Genomic DNA, 18,113 nt, shown 5'->3' with positions numbered 1-18,113 from the left:
AGTTCATTTAGATCAGTGGTTCTCAAACTTGAGCCTGAATCAATCATCTGGATGGTTTGTTAAAACGGATTTGCTGGGTCCCACCCTGTGACAGATACAGCAGGTCTGAGCTAGAGCCCAAGGACTTGCATTTCTAATGAGCTCCCAGGTGATGCTGATGCTGGCACGGGGAGCACACTGAGAATGACTTTCCTAGAGGGTTCTGGTACGTCAGCAGTGGAGCATCGTCAAGTCTGCAGGCAAGACAAGTTCCACCAAAGACTTAACAGGGATAGAGCTGCCTCACCCAGGGTGCAGCACCATTTCTCCAAGTCTTCCATGTTCCTCCAGTCCTTGTCCTACATCAGGGAAAGACGCAACCATGAGTCTTAGAAGGAAGCTTGACGTGTGTGACAAACCAACAGGTTTTGAAGAGCTAAGTGCACTTCTGGATAGTGATACTAAAGCTGGAAATCTCCACTCTCAGTGGTTAGGCTCATCATCTGGATCTCAGCCTAGGGGAAAAGAGGAGCCCTGCAAAGAAATGGAAAAGCTGCAAAATGCAGGACGCTAACTTCAAGCAAATTACTTTGTGCTCTTGGCCCAGCTTCCCATTTGGAGGAGGGGAGTGGGTAGAGAAGCTACCTTCTAAATGGCAGGATGACAGTTGGGCTGTAAGAAAAGAGCACATCATTCAACTTGTCCTTTGCGGGAGACCTCACGGGTGCCCTAAAACACTTACGCATGCTAGCTGGGCAGTAGTCCAGGGATGAAGGCAGGACGTGGCCGACATATGTAAAGCACATAGAAAGCCGTGGGGCTTCTGGGAAAAGGGTGAAGATTCTTGGTACATTTCAACCAAAATTTTTAAAACAGTATTAATAATCTCCAAGAATCCAGGACCACTGGGCAGAATTAAAAGGCTCATTAACAGAACAAAGGCAGTTAGGGTCACTTCTCCCCGGGGCCCTGAGGCTGTAACAGGTCCTTCCTGGCCTCAGCTGTAGTCACTGTCAGAAAGGGCTGCTGGAGGGCAGGGTGGAGCCTTGGAAAACAGTTTGGAGCTGCCTGACCCAGTGGTTGTGCAAGCCCCTCAGGCAAGAACCCCTGCAGCTGTGCTCCTAGTTCCCTCCTGCAAATAGGGTGAAGGAAGCAAGACAGCAAAGGCAGTGCTGGCACTGCCCTGAAGAAAGGCCTTCCATCCAGGCCCTGCTAGCAACTTGCATATCTTATTCTCCATATGACTGGTGCTGAACACAACCCTGCTTCCTATTAGGACTCAATTTGAAAGGTTTTAAATCTGCGCACAAAAAGACTAAAAAAAAAAAAAACCACATCTAGTTTTATAGGCATTTAATAGTTTACCAATTGGTACAATAAGATTTTTTTAATATGCAGAAAACATGAATAAATCTTGTTTTACACAGTCTGAGAGCAACAAATCTTACTGTAAAACACAAGAGCAATATTATATACATTCCTTTACTGATTTTTTTAAAATTGTGTCAATATCTTCAGTTAACTCTTACAATCTGGGGAACTGTTTTCTCCAATCACCACCTCTGTAACTGTTCGTTCGTATGAAATCAACGTTCGCCTTCATGTCAGTGTCAGGATCAACTTCTAACTCGAAGATTGTGTGTTTTGTTTCTACCATCTTCAGAGTGAGCTTTAGGGATGCTTGAAGGATAGGCAGGACAAGAAAGCAGCCACTTACATGATATAGTGGAAAGATAAAAAGGCCAGTTCGGTCCAGTCGTGACTTGTAAATCCAGCTTGCCCTCCCCCTCCCCCACTGAAAAAAACCAAAACCTTTTTCACCGATTTCGTACATGTTGCTTCTCTACCAGGCGATCCTTCTTTGCATCATCTAGGTTAGTTAACACACTGGACTTATATACAGCTGGACAGAGAGGAACCATTTTAAGTGCCTTTTCCTTCAACAGTTTTATCTTCAGTTGCTTAAGGATTATCAAGCCACCACTGTCAACAAAACAAAATATCCTTTACTTCTAAATAGTTTTTCTTTAAATAAATATTAAAAAAAAACTATTTAATGAGTGATATTATCTGGAAGTTCACATAGAAACAGAAAGAGGCAAACAGGAGAGCAGGGCACTGACAGTAAGGAGACTGGGCTTGGTGATCTAGAGCCAAAGCTTCCGAAGGCTACAGCGAGCGCCCACAGCCCTGACGACGTGCTAACACTAGTGAGTTTTAGAGCAGTGCTCTGGGCACACCATTGGTCACACCACAATGGACAAAACAGGACAGTCTCAGTCTCCTAAAGTGCAAGAGGCCATGTCAAAAAGCAACTATTCTCCAAGCCATGTCTAAACCAGTTTCCGTGGCTTGCACTTTCAAGAGTGCAGCTAGGACTTCTTGGGCACGTTATATTAGGGTGGCAATGGAATGTCTGTTTTCACACACACAAAAGGTCAATCATCATCTGAGGATGCAATTCTACCAGCTTTTTATTTCTTAAATAAGTGGCCAATTTGATTGAGACAGTGACAAAGCAGCAGTGAACCTCTAAACCAATCAATAAATTCCTCTACTTACAATCCAAACCGGTAACCTCATCATTGTACTTATCCCAGGCAAGGCACAGGGTTAGACAGCAGACAGAGAAAACGCAGGAAACAGGAAGAAAGGGCATCAACAGGGCAGTGTCAAACAACAGTGCAGGAAACCTCTGCAAATCTGCTTCCGGATTGTGGATGGATCACTCTCCCCACCCCCTTCATTATTCAAACAGGGCTCGTTACACTTGGATCCAGTTGAGGACCATCCCTGAGATTCAACGTTCGCTGCTTCGTAAATGGAGGATGTCTGGTAACTCAACTTAAGCAGCAGGCTGTGGCAATCTCCCAATAAGGATGACTTTGTTTACAGAGTGATAGTTTCTCCTTGTCAGTGGAAGTCACTGCAGGCTGCAGGGAAAACCCAGCGACAGTGGCTTTGTTTCCTCCTAAATCGGTACCATTTTTTTTCCTTTATTGTTCGTATCTAGGAGTGATTTCTAGATGTTGTGGCTTACCCTTAAACAATTCGTGTTGCTACATGCTAAAAATGAATTAAAATACAAGACATTTATACATGTACAAACAAATGTTAAAGATGCACCATTTCTATGTATTTATATTTCTTAAAATAGGACAGGAAATAGCAGCAAACAAGAACAAAGATATCTTCCGTAGCTTCTGTAGAAAAATCCAGTCAGAACAGCTAAGGGGAAACAAAAAAAGACTTCTCAATGTGAGCAGGGTTGTGAGGCAATATTGTCCTGAAAGTTATTCTACTGTATTTAAGAAATTAGCTTAAGTTGTAATTTTTGTCCTCAAAAATAGCCATTAGTTTTCGAAACACTTCCTTCCAGAGACATCTCTCGGGAATTATTAAAAACAAACAAGCAAACAAACAAAAAGACAAAAGCTAGACATAAAGCTGCTTCTAGTAAATATATGGCCTGTTCTCTGTGTGTGTATCTACAGGACATTAACTCTAACCCTTTGTCTTTTTCAGGAACCAAATTTCCACTGAATACTAAAAGGGATATTTTTTTTAAAAAAATCACATATTACACAAATGAATAAATGCAATCCAGGATAAATTTCTTTGTTAAACTATCTTTGTTATTTCATTGTTCTGTTAACTTTTCAAATGACCTTCTTTAAAAAAATGTTGGTTAGCTAAGCAATGGGATTATTTATTAATAATCTGCAATGGAATATTGTTTTCAAAGTCATAGATAAAAATTTTCTTAAACCTACTTGTAGTAACTTTGGACCACAATATACAGTATATCAGGGATGTGTAAAATGCTCAACAGCCAAACTGGGGGTGGAGGTGGCGGATAACGGAATTGATTTTCCTTTAGCTGGGAAAAATTCCCACAGAGTCAGACCTGGTTTTCAGAAGCGTTAGGATCAAAAAGGATTTGTTCTAAAGCATGGTATTCCACAGCAAGATTTATTCTATTTATATGTTTTAGCACTTCTTCAAAAACCCAGGACCCAAGGACATGGAGGTTGTATGTGTGTGATATACATACATATACAGACTTATCCACTTATAGATAGGCCCATATACTCATAAACATTTATACATAAACAAAAGGTGAAAACACAGTACATTTTTATGCACGCTCCATTAAACCCTGTCTTTTTATAAACTTGTAAGTTAAACACAGTTCAAATCGATATCAGATTCATGTTGAAAAACAAACTGCTGTATTTCTCCCACTCCCTTAAAATGGACAACATAACCTTTTCAATATTTCTTTGTCATTATGTTATGCACATTGCACATCCCTAAAAAACATCAAAAACAAATAGTGATTTGTACCATGACACACTCAATGGGAAGATTAAACTCTACTTGGAAGTCACATCACTATACAGTCTAACAGTATGGAGAATACAACTAGAAGTGTGTCTAGTGTGGAAAATAGAAGCTTAGAGTATTACAGTGTTTTTTAAACCTGTTTACAAAGCATTAAGACCCAAATGAAATAAATGATTTGTTATTAGCTGCTGAGATTTTTCTTATTTCAGATTTACAGTCATTTTCTTACATAAATATACCACTAGCCTTTGCTTGATAGGCTGCCAAAACAAATGTATCCTACTGATTTGGCAAATGTGTCATGACAAAAATTCCAATGTGTAATCCCCATTAATTACATAGATGGTTCAGAAGATTCTGAATTGTAGCCTTATTATCTAACATCCTTAAAGAAGATTTATTAAGCACACTTAAGTGATGTTACATAGATACACATTTCAGAAAAAGCCCTAATAACCACCACTTTCCCCCAAATGAGGCCATCAAGTCAGGCACCAACAGACAGCAGAAAGGAAAACAGGAATTAATAATCCAACATAAAACGACACTGTCAACTATTCAGTTTAGTGCCCTAGTTCAATTTATTCAACTTCTGCCTTCTTAGGCCTGGTGTGACCAATGCCAGCCCAGGTTTTTAAACCCTATGGTACTTCTAGACAACGTATGTAAATTTACAGTATACAATTTGGATTCACCATGCATGAATACTTTGTGTGTAACATTTAATAAGCTCAATCTACATCCAGAATAATTTACATGAAAGGACAATATTTATTTAAACAGAGCTCAATGGGGTAACCATGGTATCATCAGAGTGCATCCAGAGGAAACAAGGGAGGAGGGGCCAAATGAAACTCAATCAACGGCACTCCCACACCTTTACTGTTTGATCTACACTGCCAGTAACCACATATGGTGCCGTCTTATGGAAATCTGAAAGAAAAAGAGAAGGCTTATTTTAAAATCAGACTGAGCCAGATACAATTTTTAATAAGCCACAAAATAAGCACATCCAAGTGCCAGGAATACTCATTCTTTTTCTCTATACAGCCACACATCTACCCCTAGCAGGTACATCAAGCTTATCAACTAGGTGAAGGAAGCTGAGCCTTAATGATTAAATCCTGTACTACTAACACCCTAAAAAAATACTTCCCCCACTATCCTCATCCCAACTGAGGCTGAATGAACACTGAATTCTAACAACAAGGACAGACTCAATGTATCCATTTATTGAACACTTACTATGTTCTAGGCTTAGTACTAATGCTTTATATTCACATTTGATCCTTCTAATGACCCTGTAAGGTTAAGCATTAGCCCTATTCTACTGAGGCTTTACCTTCATTATTAGATCCATCATACACTAGTGTATTGTATTTTACTTTATTCACTATCTTAAATTCTAGATTCAGGTCCAGATGATACTGAGGATGTTTATTAAGTGTAAATACAGTTCCCTGAGTTTACAATAGTATATATCTGCCAGAGTAAAAAGGTTGAGTAAGATTTCCTCTGAGAAACTTACAAACTAGTAGGGAAGAAAAATTACCCATCATAGTGCTCAGTAAGCATCCTCTTCATAATTCTAGCTTCCAAACCAATGTTGTGCAATGGAGAAAATAATTTTTTTTATTATAAGGCTGATGATGGAAAGAGAGAGTTAAGAAAGGAGAATTTAAAACAAATGGCAGGAATCCATAAAGTTTTTAACCTGTCTTCTCTATTCTGCCCTGAAAGAACATGTTCATTTCTTACCTGGAAACATCCACATGGTTACATAAAACTGTTAGGTCTGGCACCCCAAAACCTAACTGCTCAGAAACCTCGTAACTTGTACATACCCAAGGAGGTAACAAAGTGTTCATGCGCATTGAGGGTCTTCATGCATCGCTTGTTCTTGTAATCCCACACACGCAGGGTCTTGTCATCAGCGCAACTCAAGATAAACTTCCCCCCAGAATGGAACAGAACTCCACGTACCCAGTTATCATGACCCACCTTAAAAACAAAGAGGTATTTGACTTAATAAAGGGATAAATAATTTAAAAAGCATCTATGAAAATAGTAAGTCATTACTCAAAGTGGATTGGAACTACATACACTAAAAACGTCAATGCCAAAAAAGACAAAAGGGGGAAAAAGTCTAAGGAATTCTAGGTTAAAGGAAAGTGGAAACTAACAATATATGACCAGTAAATGCAACATATAATACTTGACTGGCTCCTGGAAAGAGGCTAAAATAAAGTTATAAAGGACACTACTGGGGTAAATGGAGAAAATTTAAATACGTAGTGTATTAATGTTAAATTTCTTCAGTGTGATAATTTTATTATGGTTATACAGAATAGCCCTTGTTTTTAGGAGATACATGTTAAAATATCTGGGGTCAAGTGTCATGATGTCTACAAGTAACTTTCAAACTGTTCAGCAAAATCTACATATACACACACAGAGAAAAGAACATGTTGACAACTGGCGACTCTAGGTGAAGGATATATAGGTATTTACTGCATATCTTTATTCATCCATTCATCTATCTATATCCCCTGTCCAGCAGTTTCATTTCTTGCAATCTATCCTAAGAAATAATTAAGAATGTGTCTAGATGACTTGGTTAACGAAGACGTTCAGCAAAGCACTGTATGTAATAAGTGTATCTAATGATATGAGCAACTGCCACATACCTTCTAAATTAAAAGTCTGCTGCAAAGCAGTATGTACGGTATACCATTTTTACATAGAAACTCCCCCACCATATTCATCTACATAGTAATTTAAGAAAAAGGTTTAGAACTGCACAGTCCAACAGGATAGCCATTAGTCACGTGTGGCTATTTAAATATAAACTAAAATTAAATACAATCAACAATTCAGTCCTTCAGTCTCACTAGCCACATTTCAAGAGCTCAACAGCTGCCCGTGGCTAGTCGCTACCATGCTGGATAGTGTAGACACAGAATATCATCACAGAAAGCTCTACTGGACAGCTCTAGTCTACGAAAATACACTTGCTAGGTATTATTAGGTATGGTAAAGTGATCTGAGGGTGATTTTTATTTTAACTTTTCTGTTTATTTCTCAAATTTTCTAAAATGTAAATAGCTATATTGCTTTTGTAAAAGAACCTCCCTCCCTCCCAAAGAGCTAAAAAAAGAAAAAGAAAAGAGACAACCAAGGTGACATATCTTTTGCCTTGGTTTACTTTTTTTGCCTTTGCCCTTACTCAAAAAAATACTTTGTTGGGCTTCCCTGGTAGCACAGTGGTTGAGAGTCCGCCTGCCGACACAGGGGACACGGGAAGATCCCACGTGCCGTGGAGCAGCTGGGCCCGTGAGCCATGGCCGCTGAGCCTGCGCTCCGCAACGGGAGAGGCCCCAACAGTGAGAGGCCCGCGTACCGCAACAAAACAAAACAAAAACTTTGTTATCTGTAAAAGCCACCAATCACTGGAGTTATAGAAGCTTCAACAAAAATCAAATCACATTTCTTGTGGCCACACCAAAATAAAGCAGAGAAAAGAATCCTCCTTCAGTTGAAAAACAGGAGCCAGAAACCTCCAGGGAAATTAATGGTGACCTGTGTTGTTACAGAAGAGAGCACGTGCTTTCTGATTTTTAAATGTAGATCATGTTTTCTAACAGCAACATAGTATACCTGAACTCAGCTCAGAATACTAAGAGGAGAGTTTAATTTTCTAATCAGTTCTTGATGATACTTCCATATGTGTCTATCATATGCTACAGAGAGACAATCACTTCAAGGTATGATTAGCACTTAAAGAATCTCTAAACCAACATGGATACCAAATTAGAAAAACTGCTACTGGATTAATGTCCACAGATCCCCTACTATCATTTATATATCCTCATACTAAAATCTAGATGAAATAGGCTCCTAAATGAAATAAACATTTCCAAGTCATAAAGCTAACACCATTAATTTCAGAATGATAAACCAAATGAACTCCAACATGCAAATATATAGGTAATAATTAAAAGGATTCATATTAAAATTAAATATAATGAAATCGAAAAGCAAACAGCTTCAAAAAATGAATGAGTCTGTAATATTACTGTTTCCCCTCCTCAGGAGATGTCACATAATTTTTAGAGGTAGAGTGGCTAGACTCTCCCTCCTAGCACTGACTGGCTTTGCAGACCCTTTGTATAACATAATATTCTACAGGAATGACCTCCATATCACTGCAACCATGGACTTAACGACAAGAAGTCTATTTATAAAGAAGTTATTTTAAAACCTCAAATAATTCAGATTATTTAATAAGATATCACAAGGCATCTGACCCAAAAAGATATGCACACAGTAAAAATGCGAAAGCAGCAGTAAGATTATGCAAACTTACAAGGGTCATAAGGCACATGCCAGTACTGACGTCCCACATCTTGATAGTCTTGTCTCTGGATCCAGACAGTAAGAATGGTCCAGGCTTGCCACTTTTTTTAGTCTATAGAAAACATATAAAAATTAAGTTTCCCAGGCAAGAAGTTAGGTAAGGACTTTAAATGACAACTACCTAGCAATGATCTATACTTCTAATTTTGTAAAAACCATTTTCTGACAATAATAAAAATTGTATCTATTCAAGGTATACAACTTCATGTTCTGAGACATGTATACGCTGTAGAATGGTTACTATAATCAAGCTAATTAATGTAAACATCACCTCACAAAACTACGTTTTTTTGTGTGTGATGAGAACACTGAAGATCTACCCTCTTAGCAAATTTCAAGTATACAATACAGTACTGTTAACTATAGTCACCATGCTGTATGTACATCAGATATCCAGGACTTATTCATCTTGTTTTTCTCTACTGAAATACAGAAGTCTTTTGACATACCTAGGTTACACAGGAAGGACCTAGATAATATAAAAGTAGAAAATTTCCACTTAGATTAGGATTCAGTTCCTACAACACCAATGGATGGTAAATTTATTGCTCAAGACTTCTGTAATCACGAAAAATTTAAAAACTATTTAATTTATCATTTATATAAAGTCCAACCACAACGAATTTATGACATATGGTACATAAACACCACCAGGTGGCAGTAAAAAAAAAAAAAGTCTGAAAATGCAACCAAGCCAGCCAACTAGAAAGAGATTACAATAGAAGATTCATTTTGAAAAATAATTGGGGGGTGGAGGGATGGGGAATCCTCCTTCATTTATTAAAATGTAATTTTAAAAAACCCATGATAGGAACGTCTCTATAAAAAAGAAATGTGAAAGAAAATAAAAAAGAAATGTGGTCAATTTTGGCTCATACAACTTATTCACAGAATTAATTATTCTGTAATTTTAAGGTAATAATTACAAAGAATGAAATCATGAAGAGCACAAATTAAGAATCATGAAAAAATAATATAACTCCAGATTCAGCTAGTGTTTCTAATGATCAAGAGTATCGGAGGCCTCCATATAAAATATTCTTCATTTAAAACAAATATTTAAATGCTGAACTGCATCTTACCATAAATTTATAAATAAAATAATTATGTTCATTAAGGAACACTATTCTTCTAAAAGATAACTTTAACCTCTCCCATAAGTTTTATTTTTTGCATTGGTATACTCTTATAACAATGACATTTCTGACTAATTTAAATGACCATTTTTACTCTTCAGGAGAACCCCCATCCCAGAACACACCAAGGGTCAGCTGACAGCAACAGTAACCACTAGTTAAAAAATATAAACACATCTATCTGCAAGTTGGAACAGTAGAGAGTTTCAAGATTCAGAATTCTGGGATGCAGATTTTTAAATGCATTAATGGCATGAAATAGAGAATCAGGAAGGTTATTTAAAGTTCTGAGATACTAGCAACAAAACCATGAAATAACATATAAATCATACAGTACCTCAGATCCTGTCGCTTCAGAGATGCAAGAATAGGAGCTTTCTGGAGCCCAGGAAATGCATTCTACCACATGCTCATGTTCTCGAAGCTCAGCCTTGCATTCCTTTGTTGCTACGACCCACACGCGCACAGTCTGGTCGTTGGAACAACTGGCTATCAGAGTGCCGTCTTGATTTGGCCGCACCATACGTACCCATTCTCTGTGTCCTGTGAATGTCTTCACACAGTAGCTATCAAAATAAGTAATAGTTTGCATCGTGAATGGCAATCATTGGGACCCTTCCCAGAAGTGATACAAAACTAGCTATGCACTGGAATGAAGAGAATGGCATCATATGCAAGTCAACAGAATACACGTACATTCCTGGTTAATAAAAGATGGGGACAGGCTGGAAAGTCAAACATCAGTTAAAATAAGCTGATGGAAGTATCATTAAGGAGCTAACCAAATCAAAATCTACAAGGTAAAAAATAGAGAGAAATAAAATCTTTTAACTAAGCACACACAGTAAACCTAACAAAAATATTTCTAGCCATGTTGGGGAAAAGGCATGCTCTTACTAATCTGGACAAAACCAGTAGGTTAAGGTTTTATTATAACAATCATGTAATTCTAAGCACAACCAAATTAAGCCTAATAGGGGCATACCTGCACAAATGTTATTTACATTTTAATTCAACCCAGAGAGATAACCTAAAAGAAGACCACAGAGAAAGTAAGCCATTACACAGAAAATGGCTCTCAAGGATATAGTTTCTTTCATAATTTCTGTTCCTTTTGGATAGACATTTAGAGATTGAAACTTAAGTTTTAAAATATAACTGTCATGGTGATCATTCTGGGTTACAGCCAAATTTACTGGAACAATCAGAATATAATTGTGGGTTTTTTTGTTGAATATTATCTCTTTAAGCTGACGCCTTTTCAACTAAATCTACTTACCCAGTTTGCACTTCCCACATTTTTATAGTTTTATCCCTTGAGGCAGATACTATATGATCTCCATTGGGCATGATGGCTACTGAAGAAACATTGTGGTCATGGCCTAAAACACAAAACACAGTAACATACTAAGTAATATATCATCAAGAGCAATTAAACCTCAGTTCACCATGAGATTTCATCATGGGATTTCAAATATCACAGCAACTTTAAATACAATGGAGTTTTATATAAATTTGATAAGAAACCTGGATTTACACAAAAAAAGTTAAGGGATTAATAACAATAAAATAATCCACAATGAAACAAGCAGCCAGCTCAACTTATAATTACATTTCAACCTGTACAACTGTTTTAAAATCACAGGGAATCAGTATCATCAGCATTTGAATATATTAACACACTGAATGTTTATGAACACTAAAAAAAAAAATTTTCTATGGTTGTTATTCTAAGATATAAGATAGAAATAAGATTTACAGAGATGAACAGAATGGATAAGAAAAATGGGGATTTGGTTCCATATTTAAAATAGTTAAAAATTATTTTGTTGTTGTTGATATTCATAGGGGTAAAAAAAATAAAATGCATTATTCACAATGCTAGTTAGCTATCCTTTGCAAAAGAAGCCTCAGAGAATCCTTATAAGTATCACATTATTTTAAGGAACATAAAAGAACTCTTTAAGTTAGAGCAATAAGATACAGGCTACTTAAAGAAACAAATACAGATTTTACAAAAGGATTCAATAGAACTCCCTTGATCTGTAAGCTTCCCTAATGCACTTAATTTGGGGGAGTGGGGCGGGGGAGCATACCATTCAAATTACACCATCTGTGTAGTCACACAGCTTACTCAAGTGCTAACGTCACTGGATAATAATTAAAAAAATTTTTTTATTAACACAATATGCGTTCCTTAAATAAAACCCAAACATTCATATTTCAACATGTTTAAAAAAACAACAAAAATCCTTATTTAGTGAGCACCTCCTATGTACCAGGTACTAAATCAGATGATTTGAGTATACAATCTCATTTTATCCTCACAACAACCCTATGACTTCAATTCTTAATTCAATACTTAAGTATTATTCATCTTACAGATTAGAGCTTACAATTTCCTAATGCCATTAAGTAAACAAGTAGGAATCGGAACCCAGATATCTGATTCCAAAGCCCATGCTCTTTCCATAAAGCCAAACTGCTTCAGAAAACAGTCTCCATGACAAGGGCTGGGAAAACAACTTAACAATGAGACTACAGTGTATGTGGAATATTAAAAAGTAAGCAAAGGAATATGGGTTCCAGCTTTTACTACATCTACTCTCTCTGACTTCAGTTTCCCAACTGCAAAAAATGAGAAACAACAATAAAACAACCCCAATAAATTCATTTTCTCTTCTTCTCAAGAACACATAGATGTCCTAGCAGTTTTTCTCATTCAAAAATATTTGTGAAAACAAGTATTTTATAACCACTAAGAGATACTTAAAACCTCATAACAGAAAACAACTCTCAATTACCATAATTATCCATGGACTATCTACATCATATGCTCCTCCACTATAGACAGTAAGAATTGAATGTAGGGACCCAGTTGATTGCATGACTGATTTGACCAATAACAGAGTGATGTGAGTAACAAAACAAACAAACAAACAAAAAACACAGTCTGTTCTAGAACCATTAAGATTTCTGTGTTTGACTACTGTTACACTGTAAAATTAAAACCTAGTAAAGAGTAAAAAAAAGAATGGAATGTAGGAAACTTGCACACTGTTAGGAAACATTATCCATCTCTCTGGAATACCATGTTAGAACCCAATATCAAAATGCTATCCTCCACCCCTTACCATGCATGGTTCTGATGCATTCGAAGCCCTGAAAATCCCATAGTTTAATGGTCATATCCGCAGAACATGAAGCCAGAAGCTTGCCACTATGGTCGAATGAAATATCCTGTACAGAGTCTGTATGCCCCTTAAGAGTTCGTTCAAAATCTCCAGTCTCATAATCCCACACCTGTCAAGTGAACAGAAAATTGGTTAGCATCATATCACTCCTTTCTCAGTTCACATCTGCACTCGGCAGGCCAGTCTGGCACTATACTGACTAACTAAACAAGTAACAAAGGGTAACTCTCTTAGAAACAGCACATCTTCAAGTATAAATTGGACTTTTCTCTATAGAGAAAATCGATTATTAAATAGACCTCTAAAACCACATTTACTAAGCATCTACCATATATCTAACCATGCTAGTGATTAGGTATATAATGCAACAGGACAGAGTCCCATCCCAGTCTGACAGCAGGCAACAGACATGTTAAAAAGTAAATATAAGTACCGAAAAAAAAAAAAAAGGGTTTCAGAGGCCTATGACATGAATTTATATGTAGAATATTAGGGGAATGATAAAGGAGTATTCAATTCTACTAGACAAGCAAAGCTCAGACATCTAAGAGGCCAAGGAAAGACTTCACAAGATGTAACTATCCTTAAATAGCAGATTTACAGAAGCATATGTCATTATGATATAAAAACACTGAGCCACAGTCACATTCTTAAAGATAATTTTTCTAAAAAAAAAATAATAAGCTATCAAGAATAATTACTATTAGAAACAGATCTCAAGAACATACTAAACTTCTATCCTGGTGGCCAAATACTAGTCTGAAGTTAAGTCTTTAACCAACACTAATTACATGCTCTAAAATCAAGTGACTGATTTCATTCTTTCCATAGTAAGTTCAAAGGTATCTGTGGTAGAGTGTATTTCACCCAATTTAGAGAAACTTAGAAAATGTATTTTGAAAATATAGAAACAATCTAAACATCCAATATTAGGGAAATGGCTACGCAGATATAAAATTTGCTACTGTAAGGAATTTATGGCACGTATACAATAATGTTATATAAAAAAGACACAAAATTACACACGATTACAACTGTTAAAAAATGCACATAAGAAAAATAAACTATCCTCTAAAAACATTTCTTTTACAGTAAACTTACATAGCCTTCCCAAAATAAACATATTAAAATTTTACCATTTAAATGTTCAAGTATTTCTACATGGAAGTGATTACTGTATGTTTAGTTTTGTTCATATTTTGTTAGATGTATCTTGAAGTATTCTGGAGTTTTTTGATGCTACTGTGGCATTTTTAAATTTCGATTTTCAATTATTCTAGTTTATAAAATACAATTACTTTTTTTTTACAATTACTTTTTATATATTGACCTTGTATCCTGTCATTCTGTTACACTGTCATAATTCCAGCAAGTTTTTGTAGATTCTTTGGGATTTTCTATATAAAAGATCATGTTGTCTGCAAATAAAGGCAAGTTCCATTCTTTCCTTTCCAATCTATATGCCTTTTATTTCTTCTTCTTTACTGCACTGGCTAGGCACTCTAATACAAAGGTGAATTTAAGTGGTTGAGACTGGTCATCCTGGCCCTGATTCCTGAACTCAGCGGGGAAGCATTGCTTTCCACCATTAAGTATTATGTCCACTCTAGGTTTTCCAGATAGCTTTACCTTTTATCAGGCTGAGGAAGCTCCCTTCCCAGCTTGTTGAGAGTTTTTATCATGAATGGATGTTGGAATTTTGTCAAATGCTTCTCCTGAACCTACTATGTTTTTTTTGTTGATATGGTATATCACACTGATTGATTTTCAAATGTGGAACCAATCTTGCATTCTGGAATAAACCCTATTTGCTTATGACATAGTAATTGTCCTTTTTATGAACTGCTGGATTCAATTTGCTTATAATTTGTTAAGGATTTTGCATTTATGTTCATAAATGGTATTATATCGGTCTATAGTTTTCTTTTTTTTGTAGTATCTTTACTCATTTTGATATCTAGTCGTTTCATTTCAACACCAAGAGTTCAGATGAATACTTTACATACTGAAAATAAACAAGGTGTGACCTTGAAGTTCACTTCCATTTAAGTTAATTTTCCTTCCATGCATTCATTAAAGAACACTGAAGCATTTTCCTCTAAAATAAATATACCCAGAATATGAACTGTGTCTCTTCATAAATGGTAAGCAAACAGAGCATTTTAGTGTTTATAAATGTCAGGAATTAATGAGAATTTTTTCTTTACTTGATATTTACCTTTTGTATGATTATAAAATAAATGCTCATGATAAAAAATATAACGTACTGATACAAAGGCAATAAAAAATATCCATTATCCTACCAATGGCATAGTTTTTCCATTTTTTCTATGCTCCTTTTAAAAAAGTACGGTGACCGTGTATACTTCATTATCCTGTTTTTCCCTTTGCATCTTATCATAAGGATTTCTCCATGCCATTAAAAACTTATTAGCAAACATTCTTTTAAAAGTAATTCCTAATATTTTCTAAACAAAAGGAGTGACGCCAAAGCTCTACTGTTGTTGGTTAGCCACTTTTTCTTCCTCTGAATTGTCTGTTCATGTCCTATAGTCCATTTTTCTGTTGAGATGTTACTGTTTTCCATATTTGTTTGAACTCTATATATTAAAGTTGGCAATCCTTGATCTGCTTTATTAGTTGAACGTATTTTTCAGTTTTGTTTGCTGTTCATTTTTCTTAACATTTAAGAACTAATTCTAAATGACAACCAGAAATAATGTTTCAAAAATTTAAATGATGCAATTAAAAAGTCATGAGCTATTCCTCTATCATTTTTCTTAAATTGTTGTAGTTCAAATGTTGATAATGTAAATGAATGACTCTAAAAGGAACATGTTATATTTATCAGATGCACAAGAGAAATTATATAATAAAATTTTAATTTTGTTATAACTATAACATTATCTACAGTTTATTGGTGACTTACCATCCATCCACCAAACACTGTACTGTTATATACATTATGTATACATTACTTCATTTTAAGCAAAAGAATCTTATAGATATTTTTAATCCCCCTTCCAACAAATGAGAAATTTGAGCCTTAAACATATCAAGCACTTTGCCCAAGATAGTCACAAAATTACAGAAAATTCTGTCTCTGTGTGCTCCTTTGAGTTTTTTGGAAGGTAGTTCTGTCACAATCATCATTTAGGAATCCCCTAGCTTTACCGTAATTGAAGAATGAAAACCACTGGTAGAAACAGGTTTCTTTTCATTCCACAAAATATCCAACAAAATGAGAAAGACTTATGTATAAAATAGAACAGTATTATTTAAGATAGTAGATGACTGGAAATAAAAATCCAGTGGAAGATTTGTTAATGGTGTTGAGACACTGCTGACACTGAGTACTCCTTCAGTATTTTAAGCAGTTTCCATGTATTATTTAATCTTCCCCAAAGTCCTGTGACACAAGTACTAATTATCTTCATTTTACAGATGAGAAAAGAGAAGTACAAAAAGTTAATTTGCTCATATCACATAAATCATTAAGTGGGGGGAGGGGGGTCAGAACTTGAACCCAGAGCTTGTGCTCTTGACCATTAACTACTCTATAAAGTCTCCACATATAAGTAAAAAGATCAGTTTAAAATCATTAAAAATGATGATTCATTAGAAACAAAGAAAAGTATTTCTAAAATAAGTTTAATCAAAGAAGGAAGCAAAACTAAATACAAATGCTTTTCGTATGTGTGCACATTAAAGACTAAATGGAAGGGAGAACTTTTACTAGTTGTTGACATACATGGTATGGTTATAGATAAAACTTTTAAAACTTCCATTTGTAATATTTTAAAGCTGAACCAATAGCTAATTTTAAGATGGCATATTAGCAGTTTTATTTTCGCTTTTAGACCACTGCTGCAAAATCAATAGTTAAGACTGAGTTTTCCATCTATTTGATAAATCTATCTTTACCCCCATGCTTCATGACAGCAGTGCAGTTTTTAGTAGACTATCGTGAAATTAATAAACTAAATACATGTCTACATAATTTGAAAGACAGCAATATATTAGTGTATTAGGCAATCACCTCAGCCTACAGAAATATGTAATGCAAATAGAATTTAAGACTCTCTTCCAATTACTTTGCAGCCCGACCCATGGATCACCAACCCACAGGATGAAAGTAAGCCACTGATTTAGAAACTAAAGAATCCACAGAAGGAAAACATACAATCACGTTTAAAGAACAGGTTAAGGATATATATTTAAGTCATGCCTGCGTTTTATGCTGACTGCTGCTATATGATAAATACAATCTTAGCAATCTACTCACATTTTCTTATTTATACCTCTACAAATGAAACTTAAAATCTAGAACTTGGGGGCTTCCCTGGTGTCGCAGTGGTTGAGAGTCTGCCTGCCGATGCAGGGGACACGGGTTCGTGCCCCGGTCCGGGAAGATCCCACATGCCGCGGAGCGGCTAGGTCCGTGAGCCATGGCCACTGAGCCTGCATGTCTGGAGCCTGTGCTCCGCAACGGGAGAGGCCACAACAGTGAGAGGCCCGCGTACCGGAAAATAAAAAAAAAAGAAAAATCTAGAACTTAATCTGAAATAAGCTTTAGATAGAGAAACCTACTTAAATTTTTAAAACTACATTTTACTTATCTTTCTGTACGTGGTTTATACAACTATCACTGTATTGTGTGTCTGAATCAAAGGAAATTATAAAAACAACTTTTTTCCTGATTAAAAATATTAAAATGTATATGCTTATCATGAAAATTTTAAAAAATGACAGAAATAACTAACTTATAAAATGGAAAGCTGCTACATTTCCATACCCCTAGAGAGAATTACTGTTTAGTTTGGAATCAAAACCATCAAGGAGAGTGCAATTTAAATAAATCCTCTATTGATTTTTTTTGTGGAAGATAGTCACCCCCGCCAATTACTAGTTCTGTAATCCTGTATTTTCATCTATCACCTCTGCTAATAAGTAAGGCACATACTTATACTTTAATTCAAGAACAAAAGTTATTCGAGCACTGGGTGACCTATATTTGTCCAATGTTACATTAGTGACACCC

The 18,113-nt window shown here is 35.8% G+C and overlaps 1 protein-coding gene across 2 annotated transcripts in view; it reads right to left on the bottom strand.

The window, feature by feature from the left end:
• Nucleotides 1-1,315: 1,315 nt before the first annotated feature.
• The window catches only part of PAFAH1B1 (platelet activating factor acetylhydrolase 1b regulatory subunit 1), a 73,000-nt gene continuing 56,202 nt past the window's right edge, over nucleotides 1,316-18,113 (bottom strand). For both annotated transcript variants that reach the window (XM_030861792.2, XM_030861793.3), the window contains exons 6-11: nucleotides 13,013-13,181; nucleotides 11,158-11,260; nucleotides 10,216-10,444; nucleotides 8,693-8,794; nucleotides 6,171-6,327; nucleotides 1,316-5,259 (exon numbers count right to left, since the gene is read on the bottom strand). In XM_030861792.2, coding sequence (XP_030717652.1) covers nucleotides 5,186-5,259; nucleotides 6,171-6,327; nucleotides 8,693-8,794; nucleotides 10,216-10,444; nucleotides 11,158-11,260; nucleotides 13,013-13,181 — 834 coding nt within the window. In that variant the 3' untranslated portion in view covers nucleotides 1,316-5,185. The remainder of the gene's footprint in view (nucleotides 5,260-6,170; nucleotides 6,328-8,692; nucleotides 8,795-10,215; nucleotides 10,445-11,157; nucleotides 11,261-13,012; nucleotides 13,182-18,113) is intronic.

The sequence above is a fragment of the Globicephala melas genome, chromosome 20 (assembly GCF_963455315.2).
Source record: "Globicephala melas chromosome 20, mGloMel1.2, whole genome shotgun sequence".
Lineage (NCBI taxonomy): Eukaryota > Metazoa > Chordata > Mammalia > Artiodactyla > Delphinidae > Globicephala > Globicephala melas.
Note: the sequence above shows the minus strand (reverse complement) of the source record. Positions and strands in the feature narration are given on the sequence as shown.